Consider the following 16,345-nt stretch of genomic DNA (forward strand, 5'->3'; position numbering starts at 1 on the left):
TCATTTTATGAAGTTGCATGAATTGCCTATATGACTTGTACTTAAATGTAATTATTTTTCCATAACTTAATGGTGGTATTAAATTATTTCATTCCTTAGTTATAGGTCAAATCATGCAAGTTCAGAAACTGAAACTATAACCAGATGGTATTTCAATTATTTTTTTGCAGAATATGTAGTCCAGATATTCCTTGGTCAGCCCTATCTTCTGTAATGTCTTACTTGTGAGGATTTTCCTTTCCTTACACTTTTACTGTCTGTAAGCTCTTAGTTTTTTTGACATTTGGATCTGCTGCATGCTGTGTTCTTTTACAGGAAGCTAAAACTGTTCCTTTTAGGTTAGAACTACAGCTTGTCGGCACTAGGACTGTGTTTCAGTTACCTGTTTAAACTGAAGACCAATCTATTTTGCATCCCTTAAGGATAGCTAGGCTTCCTGGTTGGTAGTTGGTTTTTGGGAGGTGTTGTGGGGTTTTTTTGTTTGTTTTTGTTTTTTGATTTTTTTGGGGGTTTTGTTTTGTTTCTTCTTGCGCTTATAAATATTTGTACAAGAAGTAAAGAGGATTATACATGTCCCTTGGGTTGGTACTGGAGCAAATACTGTCCAGCACCTTTTTTGGTGAAGAGCAGCCTCAGCAAGCTCCCTGATGACACCACAGACATGCCGGGGGGGAGGGATGCCAGCCAGAGGGACCTTGGACAGGCTTGAATGTGGGTCTGTGTGAACATCAAGAAGTTCAACAAAGTACAAGTGCAAGGTCCTATAGCTAGGTCATGACAATCCCAGACACACCTACAGGTTAGGTGGGGAAATTATTGGGAGCATCCCTGTTGGATGAGTTGGGAGTGATGGAAAACTCCACAAGAGCCAGCAGTGTGTGCTCACAGGCCACAAAGCCAAACTTGTCCTGGGCTGCACCAAAAGTGACATGGGCAGCAAGGTGAGGGAGGGGATTCTGCCTCTGCTCACGTCTGGTGAGACTCCTCCCACAGGGCTGTGTCCAGCTCTGGTGTCCCCGACATGAGAAGGACATGGAATCCTTGGAGCAAATCCAGAGGAGGAACATGAAGTCAATAAAGGGACTGGAGCACGTCCCCGACAAAGCCAGGCTGAGAGATTGGGGCTGTTCAGCCTGGAGAAGGGAAGGTTGTGTGGAGACCTCATGGCAGCCTTGCAGGATCTGAAGGGGCCTGCAGGGAGGCTCGAGAGGGACTCTTCATCAGGTACTGTAGGGACAGGATAAGGAGTAATGGGTACAAACTGAAAGAGGGGAAATTCAGGTTAGATACTGGGAAGAAATTCTTTACTGTGAGGGTGGTGAGACACTGGAATGGGTTGCAGAAACGATTATGGATGCCCCAAGCCTGGAGTCTCAAAGCCAGTTTGAAAAAGGCCTTGAGATACCTAGTCTAGAGAGACTTGACACTTCCCATTGCTGGGGTGTTTGGGACTATACAAACTTTCAGGTCCCTTCCACCCATTTACATTCCATGATTCTACAGTTTAGGATTCAAAGTATGCAGATGGACATAGGTAACTCTCAGAAACATGTTTGCTTTAGTGATATTTCTAAACTACTGATTTTTGCAAGTGTTTCAGCTACTTTATTTAACAATAAAAGAGAAGAGAATTTAATTTACTTCACAAGAAGTGGCAAGTGCCAAACTGTTGGCACTTGCCAACAGTCTCTTAGCATCCTTGACAAGATGCCAAATTTTGAGTTCTTACAAGAACTGGAATGTGGGATCCCTGGTAAACACACTTCAGAAACTGTTGCAAAAGCAGAGAAAACAAGGGCCTGTTGTCCTCAGCTTCCTAGAAGAAATAATATGCTAAGGAGCTCACTGAAAACTATTTTGTGTTTTTGCTTAGACTTTTGATTTCATAGTGCATTAAAGGGAGAAGTGTGTAGCCTAAGGAATGATCAGGTAGTTGTTGAACTTTTTTGAACCGTCTGTGTACATGGTACTATGCTGCAAGTTTGAATTATGACGTTTTCCTGCTAGAAAAATTGTGCTTTGGATCCTGAATTTTCTTTAACTTTGTACACACTCCTGTGTAAAGATGTTCAATGCAGATGTGTAGATTAGATTACAGATGTATTTGAAAAAGTGAGGTATCAATTTTGGTTGCAATTTTTAATCTTTAATATGTATTAAGCTTGCAATTCTTTCAACTATTTAATAAATAGAAGTTTCATGTTTATATATCAGATTCTCCATTTTATCACAAGATACATTAGGAAACGGGAAATTTGCTATGTAAGAAATTTGTCTTCTCCAGATAAATTATACTACTAGTAATGTTCTATGTTTACAGTGGTTTTTTTCTGTCCTGGTTCACTTACCATAATTTCCTACATGTAGAAAATGTAATGTTACCATGTGTGATCATAAAAGCTTTCTGTTTTTTCTGATTTGCTTTTTAAAGCAAATCCTTTTTATGTTCATTGCCTCCTTACCCAGCCCAACAAATTTGGCTGAAGCATTGCAGGAGCATTCTAACACCTCAGTCTACCAAGGGGGGTGTGGATAAAGTCCATATATATGTTTATGAGGGGTTTTAATTTCTCATTTTTCTTCTTTTCTTTTGCTTTGTTTTGTTTTGGCTTTTGGGTTTTTTTTTAGTGTTCTTTAAAAAATTCTGTAGGAATGTGATGTAAGAGTTTTCTGTGAAGAATACATTCCTTTTATAAAATATTTTCGTGTCAATCAACTATGTCTAAGTGTGAAAGCAAGGAACACAATAGAGAAGTCCTCTGTACAATCTAAATTACACTTATTGAAAAAGATGTTTTAAAAGAAAGCTCAGAATATCTGGATACATTAAAACCTATTTTTTTCACAGAATGTACTTATGGCATTCTCAAATATTTTTTCTATATGCCAAATTACAGGCTACTTACTTTATTTTGAACTTGTTTATACCTAAAAGAAACATAATGGAAGTGATGTTTTTAAAAATAGTTGTTGTTTGACACAGTCTTTGAACAAAAGGACCTTGTGTAGGATTAGATTGAAATTATGAGCATATAGTCATTCAGTGAGTAACTCTCCTGGATTTCTTCTGGACTGTTTATCACATAGTAGCCTACAGCAATGAAATATGGTTTCCAAATTGTTTTGGTTCCAGAAGCAAAGAGCATTCTTGAAAGCACATAGATGTTTAATGTATTTTCATACACGAACAACACACTTGATGAAAGAAAATCTGGGCACTGTTCTTATGCAGATGTGCTTTGTAAGAGTGTTAGAAGGCTTCTGGTTTTGACTTGCCAAAAAGCTAATAGGTAACTCTGAATTCATATTCTTCTGCAAAGCTTGAATGGAGTGTTTGTCAGGAGAATCTTCACACAGCCACAGAGGCAGCAGAAGCAATTACATTTCTTTCACAGACAGAATATTATATATTTACCAGAGTTTCTACCACTGCAGCAGTGTGATGTCCTGAGGCTGGTTGTAGTGATTAGACTCAGGAGTCTAACCTGGCATCATGAATGGCCTGAGAAAAAGCCTTTATGGGGTGCCTGATGAGAAAATTCCTGGGAAACTGTCAAAAGACAATGCGCTAAATGTGTTGTCATTTCCTAGAAATTGAACAGATTACTTCAGGTTTACCTGAAAGTCACAGTATGATCTGTAACTTATTTAATGATTTTAAATGGCTATGCCTAAATATTCAGTCAAAATACATAGAATCATAGAATGTTAAGGGTTGAAAGGAACCTTAAATGTGCCCTATCAAGGGTGGGGTTACCTCCCACTAGACTAGGTATGTCAAGGCCTTATCCAAACTGGCTTTGAGACTCCAAGCTTGGGGCATCCATAACCTCCATGACCATTACTCACCCTGTTCAGTATCTCACCTTGTTCTGGGATCTCACAGAAAAAATTTCTTCCTAATATCTAACCTGAATTTCCCCTCTTTCAGTTTGTACCCATTACTCCTTGTCCTGTCCCTGCAGTACCTGATGAAGAGTCCCTCTCGAGCCTCCCTGCAGGCCCCTTCAGATCCTGCAAGGCTGCCATGAGGTCTCCACACAACCTTCCCTTCTCCAGGTGGAACAGCCCCAATCTCTCAGCCTGGCTTTGTCGGGGACGTGCTCCAGTCCCTTTATTGACTTCATGTTCCTCCTCTGGATTTGCTCCAAGGATTCCATGTCCTCCTTATGTCGGGGACACCAGAGCTGGACACAGCCCTGTGGGAGGGGTCTCACCAGAGGTGAGCAGAGGGGCAGTGGGCACACACTGCTGGCTCTTGTGGAGTTTTCCATCAATTGTCACTCCCAACTCATCCACAGGGATGCTCCCAATAATTTCTGGGATTTATTGCCATGACATAAATGCCCAGCCTGTAGGTGTGTCTGGGATTGTTATGACCTAGCTATAGGACCTTGCACTTGTACTTTGTTGAACTTCTTGATGTTCACACAGACCCACATTCAAGCCTGTCCAAAGTCCCTCTGGCTGGCATCCCTCCCCTCTGGCATGTCTCTGGTGTCATCAGGGAGCTTGCTGAGGCTGCTCTTCACCAAAAAAGGTGTTGGTCAGTACTGGCCCCAGTACTGACCCTGGGGGACACCACTGGACACAGGTCTCCATGTGGATGAGGAGCTCTTTCCCACAGCTCTTTCCGTGCAACCGTTGAGGGATTTGTTTAACCACCAAGTGCTCCATTCATCAAACCCATGTCTCTCCAGTTTAGAGACAAGGACATCATGTGAAATAACGTCCAAAGCTTTGGGTAAGTACATGTAGACAGTGTCAATTGCTCTGCCCTTATCCACCAGTGCTGTAGCTCCATCACAGAAGGCATGATATGCCCTCTGTAGAGCCATGCTGGCACTTTCCAATCACCTCTTTGTTCTCCATGTGCCTTAGCATGGTTTCCCAGAGAATCTGCTTCATAAGCTTGCCTGGCATGGAGATGAGATTTCTTTGTAGATCCCTAGATCTTCTGCTTTACAAGTTTTCAAAAATGGGGTTTGTGTTTCCCTTTTTCCAGATTTCAAAGTCTTTAAAGTCATGCCCTCATGGACCAAAGGTTTTGTGACAGGTATCTACTTTTTCAGGCTGTCCATTTGTGACAGTTGCATGGCAGTTATTCCCTCCAGTATTTTAGAAAGAGAGTGCTCTTAAGATGTCACTCTAAATTAAAGTGAAGGTTTTGAGCAAGATAACTTATTTATAGTCTTTATTTAAATTTCAGTAGCATGCTGAGACTAAATTTACTCAGCCTGTCACAAAGGTAATTTTACTTAACTGCATGAAATTTCTGTGAGATACAGAAGACTGATCTGGCTTACAGGTAAAAGGTGCTTGTGCAAACTGGATACTGAGTGAAAGATCTTCCCATGTCTATTACCCATCTTCTGTCTGAGGTTGTTTTTGCAGTAGCTTCCAGAGAATGCTCTTACTGCCCAGCACCTTAAAAGCAATTTTTTCTTAACTTGTAGGAGGATGGGCAAGATAGCAGGATCTGGTTCTCCTTCTGAGATTTTTTTTGTGTCTTTTGAGTTAGTTTATAGAAATAGCTATTTTTTCCCCTGAAAGGTATTTATTAAAGAAGTAGAACATATGACCAGTAACCAGTGCCTATGTTAAGGAGGAAGACAAATGGTGCTTTCTTCCTTTATCCTTGGAAAGTTAAGCAAAGTAATTCCCAAGCTGACATTCAGATTTTCAAAAGACACTATCAACATAAAGAGGAAGGGATCTTAAGTTTTTTATAGAAGCCATAGAAAGGTTTATTATGCCTCTGCCTGTTTTGAGATGCCTGTAGTGTTATTGCAGAAAACTGAGTAAGCAAGAATTGTTGTGTGCCATGTGAGACAGATGTTGTAACTTTTTTGAGTTTTTGGAGATGCCCTGTTTTCCAAGTATAATTTTGCATAATGTTGGGTTCTCTTTGGAAAGTAAAGCTGGGGAAAGTAACGCTGGCAAGAATAATGATGCAGCAATTGGCATAGAAAAGGTAGAAAGATGTTGATATTAAGGAGAGGACTGAGGAGAGAAGTTAGAGGTTTCTGCTTGATCTGCAGTTCTATTATTTAAAATAAAGGCAGAAATTAGTTTTTTGTCTTTTTTGACTTAAATTTTTAAAATTTCAAACAGCAGGTCTTTGAACCCCATCAAGGCAACACTTCTTCTCCCATCAAAATTGAACAGCTGAACAAGATCAGCAGTGTCTTCAGTTGCCTGGAGCATGTCCAAGGAAGGCTCAGGAAGAAAAACTCTGCCCCAAGAAACACTAAAGGGTCACAGATTTTACTGTGGTGTAGCATTTGCTAAGGGAATTGTGCTTTGGGCAGATCAGCCAATGTTAAGTTAGTGTAGCAGTTTGTGAGAATAGCTGAAATTCAGTGTTTTGGAAACAGGAGTCTTGAGTTACACATAGAAATGAAACTTTATTTTATGTGTTGCTTCATAATTCTGATGACTTGGAAACAAAGTCCCCAAACTTCTTGGCACTTACAGAGAATAGATACACTAATTTCAGTGGCTTGGCTGAATTCCAGAGAGTAATTGCATTCAGTTTTTTAAAGTCCTCTCTAGTTTGAGTTGGTTGAGATGGGTTCCCTCTTCTTTCTTATGTTATTTTAGTGAGTAGTATTAAACTGGCTGCTGTTTTTTCAACTTGTCTTTTCTGCATTTTGTTAGAAACTGGTATTATTCCAAAGTGTGCACATGATTTGCAAATTGCTTTGAAACAAAACCAAATTATTGTATTGTGCTATCTGTCATTTTATGGAGAAGTGCTTCTAAAATATCATAATTGTTGTTTTGAAATGTACTTAAACTGGGTATTTGTGTATTGTCATTCTGAGATTTTGAAGTCTAGTGTAAGAGGTAGACTGTGATTTTGTTTAAATTAACTACGTGAACACTTCTGTAAATCTGAACTAAACTTGTTCAGCTGGATTTGAGATACACAGGTGACAGATAAAGAATTAGTCCATATAGGAAATGCAGAAATTTGGGTGAGATTGTTGCAATACACTATCTGAAATTATTAACTGCACAAAAGGCAATGCAAGTTTAGACCTCTTGGTGAAAAATAAAATAAGTCATCTTCCTACCCAGTCAAGTCTGAGGACGAATAAATATTTCACATATTTTGGCATCTTTTTTCCAAGAAGATATCTTCCTGTGTCTGAAATATTTATTAACTATACTAATTTGTTTGGGTTTCTGTATTGTTTCTGCTTTGTTTTACCATCCAGTTTATGCTCTGCGTGGGTAGAGTATTGTGTGTTTTACTGGTTCAGTAAATCTGCCTAGTTTCAGATGACAACTTTGGTGAGTCTGTCCAATTTGCGGTAGACAAAGACCACCCTGACTGTATTTCAGGTGACTAGGGATCATTTGTTTAGATTCTCTGCTGCTTTAAAGAGTAGGGTAAAATGCATGTTTAAAGAAGCTGAAGAGACAAATTGTAGCCAGCAGTCTTGATCAGGTATTCTTCCTCTGATCTCCAACACTTTTAATCTTATCCCAGGAAATATGTAATCTTTCAGAAAAATGAATGGGGACTCTTGTTTCCATCCTTTCTATTTCTTCTCATGCAAGAAGAAATTTCATTGCTGCTGCTGTTGGTATAAGTACTAGAAAGTTGCCCTTTCATGCATTGTCGGTTGTTTGAGAGCTGCAGTTACACATATGTTGACTCTATGGTTGTGTTGCAGAGTGCAGGCCCCTTTTCTTTATAGAAGTTGTGTTGCAATCATTGATAAGTTTTCTTTCTCTGGAATGTTGATTGTCTCAAATGCTTTTCAGCATGAGGCCCAAGGAATGAAGTCTAGAAACAAGCAGACAGAACTATTCCCAACTCCTAGAAAAAAAAAGCCTTAAGGTGCTGTCCAAGGAGGGGGAAGCCAGTGGGCCTGCAGGTACTGCATCAGGTGGTTTCAACCTCTGGAGAGATACTCCATGAAGAATATAGCTGTCAGCTGTTGAGAAAAGTGTGAATATGTGTCTGCTTTGGTGCTCAGAACACCTGTTGGAGGAGTGATGGACTGAGTTTACCTCTTTTTTGATACCTATTTTGGAGTTTCTAAGTAGGGACCATAAGCTTCTTCCAGCACAGATTTCTGTATACTTAAAATAACTAGGCTTTCTACTCTGTTGTGATGAAGATCTCTACATTGTCGGAGAGAGAAAGCATAAAACCAAAGAAAATCTTGAGGACTAACAAATGAAAATACTATCTTTTTTTCTTTTCCTTACATAAACTGATGTCTAAATTCTACATTTTTTCTCATAAGTAATTTTAATATCTTCTAGTTTTTCCATACCAAATTGAAGAAGGTAGTTGTGAAAGGCTTAATTTTTCTGTATTTCTTATATTTGAGTAGATTGAATTGAGTAGCTAACTTGCTTGGCCTTTCCAGAATGCCTTTTGCTCTTTTCTTGTTCTCTTTTTTTCCTTAATTAGTATTATTTTTAATTTTCATTAAATTGGGGTAGATAAGGCAGTGGAATTTCATCTCTACTTATTGATGTCTGTTTGGCAATCTGCAGTTTTCCTTTTATAAATAAGATACCTTGAACTTTAAAAAATAGGTAACTGCCTGTGAGAGAGATGAAGGAAAATGAAATATTTCAAATAAAAGGAAAAATGACAAAAGGAAAGGAGGAAAGTATTGAATAAAGTGAAGAATGGTGAAAGACTTCTGGAAGGCAAAATGGCAACAATATTATGGTCAGGGGGATCACTCAGTCATTTTTTCAAGAAGAAGAAAAATAAGAGAATTGATGGGATGAGTTTGAAAAAAAGAAAATTAACTTACTCTTTTATAAGGATTTATTTGGTATTTTTGTACTGCACTACAATGTTTTTGGAAAAAGAACTGGAAATTTTTGGTTAAGAATACTGACAATGTTACTAAAACAGTTTTTGCTTTGCAGATTACATTTTAGATGTATGTGGAGATGAAAATCTTAGGAATAAAGAAATAATATCTGAATTTTCACAGAGAGTCAAGTAAAGTAAATTCTGTGTTGCTTCAACCACTGTTTAAAAACCTGGTAAAAGCTTTTGGAGCTGTTGGTTGAATTAAATTTCCTTTTCTTAAAAACCTTTAATTTGCAAGATAAAGCATTTAACACCTGAGGCAGAGCCAGTAAATTATTTTCAGACATGATTTTGTTAAGCAAATATTTCTTATCAATGACCTAATGCATTGTATGAATAAATACAGTTTCTAGAATTCTTGCATTCAGAACTTTGACAAATAATATTTTGCCAAGGTATAAAGTGCTAATGACTATATGGCCATTGTACCTTGCATGGGACTGTGTGTGTATTTAGAGTGTTCAATTAAAAAAAAAGCATAATTGAATAATTCTATTTTTGTTACAGTGTATCTATGGCAACTGAGATAAGTTGCTAAAATTTCACTTAGTCTTTTTTTAAAAAAACTGTATTACATTGCATGTTCATACAGTAATGAATGTGCATCTTTTTTTTGTGATGGTGATTCACGATTATTACACCAAACAGTTGCATGTCATTGGCTACTGGGAGACAAAACAGCTAAAAGGAAAGAAGACAAGTGAACACAGAGGGAAAGGGAATGTTTTTTGCTTGGTGTAGAGAATAGATATCTTGTTTGCTATCCTGACCGGTTTATTTTACTAGAGTTTGCTATTTTTCAGGTGCAGTTAAAACCCAGTATTTCAAGTCAATATGTAATTCGTACACAACCAACAAACACCTGTCTGTCTACTCTTGAATGTGCAGCTATTGCTCTTTCCATCATGGAAAAAAATAAGAGTATACAAGAGGTATGTAAATTTAAATACCTGAGTTTCTCTTTTATGAATGGTAGAGGGGCAGAAAAAGTACTTAACTGTTAATGTAAATTTGACAGTTAAAATCTTAATGACATTTGTAATAATTTTGTTGCATAGCAAACTAAAATACAAATATGGCAATGGAAGCTGTTTTTCCTTTATTAACTCCAGTGTATTTAGATTACTGTGACTCTTTCATGTTCTCCAAAAGTGAACACAACACTCTCAAAAACCTAATTTTGACTCTCAAAGATCTAATTAATTTTGTGACAGAAGGAGTGTTACTGCATGGAAAGAAGTAAATTGTTTTCTCCAAAAACTAGACAGCAGACATGATCTGAATACCCCCTCACAGCTATCTTGAAGATTAAATACTTTTTAAAGCCAGGTCCCCTGATCTCCTGCACTCCTCAGCCATGGAATGTAACCCACTGCGTTATGTGTGCCTACCAGCCAGCTAACAACTCTCACATGTCACTGGAGGAATTTGGGACTTAATTGTTCTTGAGTTTAAGTTTATCCCAGGTCAGAGAATACTAATTGGACATTAGCCTTTCATTATAAATTGTGATCCCACTAGTCCATGAGGGAAGAGGTCAGTAAGAAAATGTCCTTCTTAATCTTTTGTTATTGACATTAGTAATATCAATTTAAAAAGCCCTCTGAAAAACACTTAGAAGTATTTTTACACCACAGATTTAAGTCTACAATTCAATTGTGTGTCAAGAATATAGTAGTGATTGATCTGTGAAAAGAGATTTAAAGCTCATCCATGTACCCACTACATGCTTGTCTTCACCTTGGGTTATTCATACCGCTCTCCATCAGCGAATTATTATTTTCATACTTAAGATCTGCCTACTAAAAAAAGGTGCCCAGGTCAAAAATTGCTCCTGTAGCTGGCATAATATATAGTATGCCACCTCTGTGTTTGCCTCTGTGGCACTAGACTTACTTGAATATTAAATGTATTGGATTGAAACCCAGACTTGGACAAAGTGTGTGGACACACAAGAAAATATGGCTCGGTAACTGGAGCCAAGTAAAGACAGTTTTCAAGAAACTTGTATACATATGTGGGGTTTTATATTTATCTTTTTCTTTGTTGTGCCAGGACAATATATTTTTCCTTCACTAGGACTTCTGTCTTACAGTGAATGTTTAGTTGATGCCTGTAGTCACCAGTCCTGTATTCTGACTCACCACTGAGAATTGGCCCACCATACTTTTCAAGACAAAATTACTGTTTTCTCTAAGCATTGCAGTATCCAAGAGCTACATTCGTGCATTTTTTTATACATTCTCTGAACTGAGTGCTATAAGATGGTGAACTGAAACTGAGAGCCATGGAAATTAAAAATGTGCACTTGGTTTGATACCAAATATGCCACTTGATTTTCCTGTGTGCTTTTAAGAGTCATATTTTTATCAGTAGAATCTCAGCTCCTGCTGACTGCAGTTACATATGTGATTGCTTTACACATCTGGACATGGAGCCCCAGTCACTCGTCAGGCAACCTGAAAATGAAGAGTCTACAATTAGGAACCACTTGAGATAAATTTGGTTTGTGTGGGTTCATTAATCCTACACAATACCTCTGGGCAGAAGCGTGGACACAGCTGAGTCTCCAGGATGCCTTAATCCTGGAGTCCAGCTGCCTTAATCATGAGTCCCTCCTCTCTTTCTAAAACCCTGCCTCAAGGGATTTTTGTGAAAGCGCAAACAGCTTAGTTATTGTGACTTATTTTATTGCAGCTTGTTGAGCAAGTCACAATAATTGATTGTAGTTCACTGCTAAGGTCAAGTCAAAGCCATAACTTACAGTAATGTGGCTGAGGCTGAAGTCAGGATTGAGTGGGCCAGCTGTGAGGGATGGCACCACATAGGTGGTGTATGACTGCTCTGTGGTTATTTTCAGTATACCTTCTAGTCAGCTGCACGGTTATATTTTAACAACATTTATAATCCAAATTGTAATTTATTAGCATTTTTAAGTAGTCGTTGACTTTAAAAAACCTGTAATAATTGATGTCTTTAAAACACCTCACTAAAAGCTTGGGGTTTTTTTTGTCCCCCACCCCTTCATGTTTCTACAGACTATACTCCATCCACTTCAAGCTTTATGCTCTTTCCAACTCCAGCATGGGGCCCAGATCCATCACAGCAAGGAGCATCTTCTCAAAAATGGCTTATATGACAAGCCCATGCCAAAGAATAAACGCAAACTCAGAAGAATGGAGCTTCTGGTGAATAATGTTAAAATATAAGAAAACTATTCTGGCTGTACAGCAGAATTTATTTGCAGCTAGAAAATGAATATGGATCTGGATTTGATCCAAACAGTTGACTATACTATAATAAAACAAGTTCTAGGCACTTCTTAGGCAACAGTTTATCTACCAATGTGACAAACAGTAATGGCCAAGCTTTTTCATACATACAGTAAGCCAGGTGCCTTTGTTCAGATGATGGAGGAGCACTCTCATTTCCTGTAGAGAAGAGGAAGAAAACTGAGCGTAATTTAGTGTTATCACTTGGGTATCAGATATGATCCTCAGTATGACTGGATGAATTTATTTTGGAGAGGCTTTTATCAGTACAAAAAGACAAGAAATATGAATACCAATGTGATAGAATGGTAAAGCTTCAGCAATTAGAATTATGTTGAATTTCTACTGAGCTTCTTAGCTTCAGTATCTAATTGCAGTAGGCTTTCAAACCATAATTCCTTATGTCCTTTAGTTAAGATGAGCATAAGGAATGTTATTTGGACAGTTCTTTCTAACTTGCAGATTTTTATTTCTTGTATTATTAGAACTGCTTTTTGTAAATTTGCATATATTTTACAATGCAGTTTGGTTTAGTTTCTCTCAGATTTAACTTTTAAATTAAATATGCATATGTTTTTTAGAGAAACTGAACAATTCTGACTTACAAAAAGAAAAGTAGAAAAAGTGATTTTTGGAATTATACCTCAGGTGCTTTGCTTACTTGAATAAAACTAGTCTTCCACAGATGGGGAGATCTCTTGAATATAAATACATCATACCTATGCTCTGACATACAATGATTTTGCTGCTGAAAGAATTAAACAAGCCCAGTATAAACTGCTCTGTAGGAAATATGATGGAATGACAAATGATTGTCTGGTTACAGCCAACTAACATAATTATAGATCCACTAGACTTCATGTGTTTAGTTTTTCACTTCTAACAGTGATAAGACTGTACTTCTTTCTAATGGGAATTGCTAGAAGCAGAAGAATTGGGTATTTTTACAGGCTTTCTAATAATATTTTATAATATTTTATGATCTGGAGGGAAAAGTAAAGTGAAGTAAAGGTTCTGATAATCCTTTCTTCAACATAAATGCCTCCTGCATTTAAGAGATAAACATGCGTAATGTTTGTCTTTACTGTCAGTTCCACTTTAGGTAAAAACATGAAGCTAATTGGGTACTAATTAGTCGTAGAAAAAGATATTTTGTCCTTAATTTATGATCTGTAAGACAAGAAACTACAGAAGCGGTGTGGGGATGGGGTGAAGGGTTGTGTAAGCACAACTAACCAATATTTTACTGAAAGCTTTTTTGTAATTAATAAGAGAGGTCAAAATTAGGTCAGAGATTAGCTAAGAAGTTTTAGTTAACCCTGAGCTAATAGTGACCTTTTGTTTAGGCATAGATAAACAATATAATTTGTCTGGCTATAGCTTATATAACCTTTTCCTCTTTTCCCAGCCTAGATAAATCCTGTATCTGTCACTAAATTCAGCAAAGCCAAATTAGTTTTGACAAATCTGAAGCAAACCAGTCTCATATGATTAATGGTAGTGTAGATGCACTTCTGTTCACACAGGAGCAGAGAAAGGGCATGTTCATTCCTGTAGCACACCAATTGCCAGACTAACTTAGAGTCTGAAGTTGCAATCTTGGGCGATTTGTGTGCACAGCTTTGTTTGTGATGCTGTATCCAGTTCCAGGGTTGATATGGCTCCTGCTGGTCTGGTAATCTTCCTTTTCTGTGTCTGGGACATGGTAAATAATTCCTTCAGGAAACGTGGGTATCAAATAAGCTTTATCGTTAATGTCATATTTACATATATGGATGATGTTCATGTATAATGTTGAATATGTTAATTTAATTTACCTTATTTTAAATCCATCTCGACCAGCAGTGTATCTTTTGACCTACATTGTGAAGTTTAATTTCCTAGGCAGACGATTAAGTGTGTCTTTACATAATATGTGAGTTTATATTATAGAGAACAGAAAGAAAACAGCCTGAGATTCATAGCCATCCGCAAAATGCCTTTGAATTACAGGATCAGAGAAATAGTTGCCTTAATTGAGTTATAATCCTACATTAAATACTCTTGTGCATGCAATCTCATGTTTTTCAGGAAAGGACAAATTCTGCACAGCTTACAATAAGCACTTTTTAGCTTTCTTGATTCCTCTTGTTCTTTTAATTTTGCTCCTGTGGATAACAGGATTTTGTAGGATCTCATGCTAGATGCATGGAAGCCTTTAATTGCTAATTTCCTCTGTTGTACAATACTACATCAATCAATATGCGACAGTTACTGAAGAAATTAAAAACAGTGCATTGCAAACCTCCAGGCTTTTTTTTTTTTTTTTAATTTTTTGTATGTCCCAGCTCAGCTGTAATGTAGTGAACATTTAGGTGCAGCACTGCAGTCACATGAAATTTTGTTTCAGATTTGTTTGAAGTTATTAAACACAAAACACAGTACTTTTTAGGTAGAACTTGCATGATTTTAAAAATATGCATAGTGTAAGAGGAAGAATTTAGAAAGTTTGTTTTCAGGTCTTTTGGATTCAGAATTTGCCAATAAATACATTACCTCAAAGAAATTTATACTCTGAAGTCCAAACTCTCTCGACAGAACCTGTGTGTGATGAAGTAGCACTCTTTGTCAGCAATTTCATTAGAATGAATTTAATTTGCAATTTTACTTTGCTGTAATGGTAAATCTGTTTTATTTCTCCCTTACCAAAAGATGAATGAGTGTAACCCACCAGTCTAACAAGATATTGATTAAAAAGGAAAGAGTGTGTTTGCTTCTCATGTTTTGTCTTTTGTCCTTGTCCACTTTGTACTTCCCAATATTGCTACCAAAATGAAATCTGCCTTCTGTGTGCCCCAATGTCATGTGTTGGGAAACTGGTGGCATGGATAGTGGGCTTTCGAACAGATGCAAGTATTTTTCAAAGGTGAGCACTATTAATTCACCATATCTTCATCATCTGTAGGACTAAGTCTATGAAAAAAGACAAAGATGGAAATGTTTTAAAATTAGAACACAAACCATGCCTCCCCTTTTGTTTAGAAAGCTTTCATATTAAAGAGATGCTTAGAACAAAAATAAATGTATTTTTCTTCAAGATTCTACTTTCGTTGCCTCATGACCCAATACTACCAATGAATTACTCTTTTATTAGTTTTTCTTGAGATAAAAAGGAAACTTTTCAACTGACTTCAAAAGAGGCAAAAATTATTTTAAGACCAAGGGGTTTATTCTCAACTGCTACATTAGATAACAAATTGCTTATGCTGCATTATTTTCTGCAACTTCCCTGCTTGTTCTGAAATTTAATTAAAAACTGGACTTTTAAAAAGAGATAATAGTTAATGCTTTTCTCTTGATATTTGTGTGTTTTATGTCTATATACATAAATGCACATAAATGACATTTTTGTTTCTGCCTCAAAGCAATAAAATATATAATTTACTGTGGTGTTTTCCACTGTGTCTCTACAGAACTGAATTTGTTCACATGTGCTGATATTACAAATCCTAGTCCTTTTTTTTGTGTCTTTTTAACACCATTCAATTAGTTAATGAAGGGATATGGCTTTGCATATGCTATTTGAAGGAAAAGGATTATTTTCTTATCCATTGAAACCTGCATGAAGACTAAATTGCTGTGGCAATTTCTCAAGCATTTCAGTTTCAGAGCTCTCTTCTGTCTTTCAGCAGTGGTAGATGACTGTTTGGTACCATACAAACATGCACATCTTCCCACACTGTGGGAAACACCACCCAAGTGCTGCATCTCCAGCTGCATGCCCTAGTAGGAGCAATGAGATAACCATTCTGTTTCTCACCTACAGTTTCTACTTCCCCAAATTCCTATAATCAGGTTAAAAAACCAAACAAAATTAAAACCAAACAACAGAACTATTTCTGTTCTTATGCAGCCATTTCTTATATCTGTTCTACAAAACTTACACTTCAGGGACTTCCATATTGTCGTGGTTATGAGGTTTGTTGCTTGTATTTTAGTTCAGTCTTTTCAGATTTCCAGCCCTGAGACCTGCTACTTTTGTCTCGTAGAGACAGATAGCAGAGGAAAATAAAGAGGAGAGGAAAGTCTGTGTTTTAAGTAGGATAAGAGACGATTGTGGTTTAATCTGAGCCAGCAGCCAAGCCCGAGGCTCCCACTTGTTCACTCTCCCACCAGAAAGATTGGGAAGAGAACTGGAAGGGTAACAGTAAGAAAACTCATGGATTGAGGAAAAGATGGT

General features: G+C 37.3%; 1 protein-coding gene across 1 annotated transcript in view; it reads left to right on the top strand.

Moving 5' to 3' along the window:
* Positions 1-15,564, top strand: part of DTWD2 (DTW domain containing 2) — a 40,479-nt gene extending 24,915 nt beyond the window's left edge. The window contains exons 3-4 of the mRNA XM_066339550.1: positions 9,658-9,786; positions 11,893-15,564. Of these exons, the coding sequence (XP_066195647.1) occupies positions 9,658-9,786; positions 11,893-12,063 (300 nt within the window). The 3' untranslated portion in view covers positions 12,064-15,564. The remainder of the gene's footprint in view (positions 1-9,657; positions 9,787-11,892) is intronic.
* Positions 15,565-16,345: the final 781 nt, after the last annotated feature.

Source organism: Sylvia atricapilla, chromosome Z, assembly GCF_009819655.1.
Source record: "Sylvia atricapilla isolate bSylAtr1 chromosome Z, bSylAtr1.pri, whole genome shotgun sequence".
In the NCBI taxonomy this organism is placed as follows: domain Eukaryota; kingdom Metazoa; phylum Chordata; class Aves; order Passeriformes; family Sylviidae; genus Sylvia; species Sylvia atricapilla.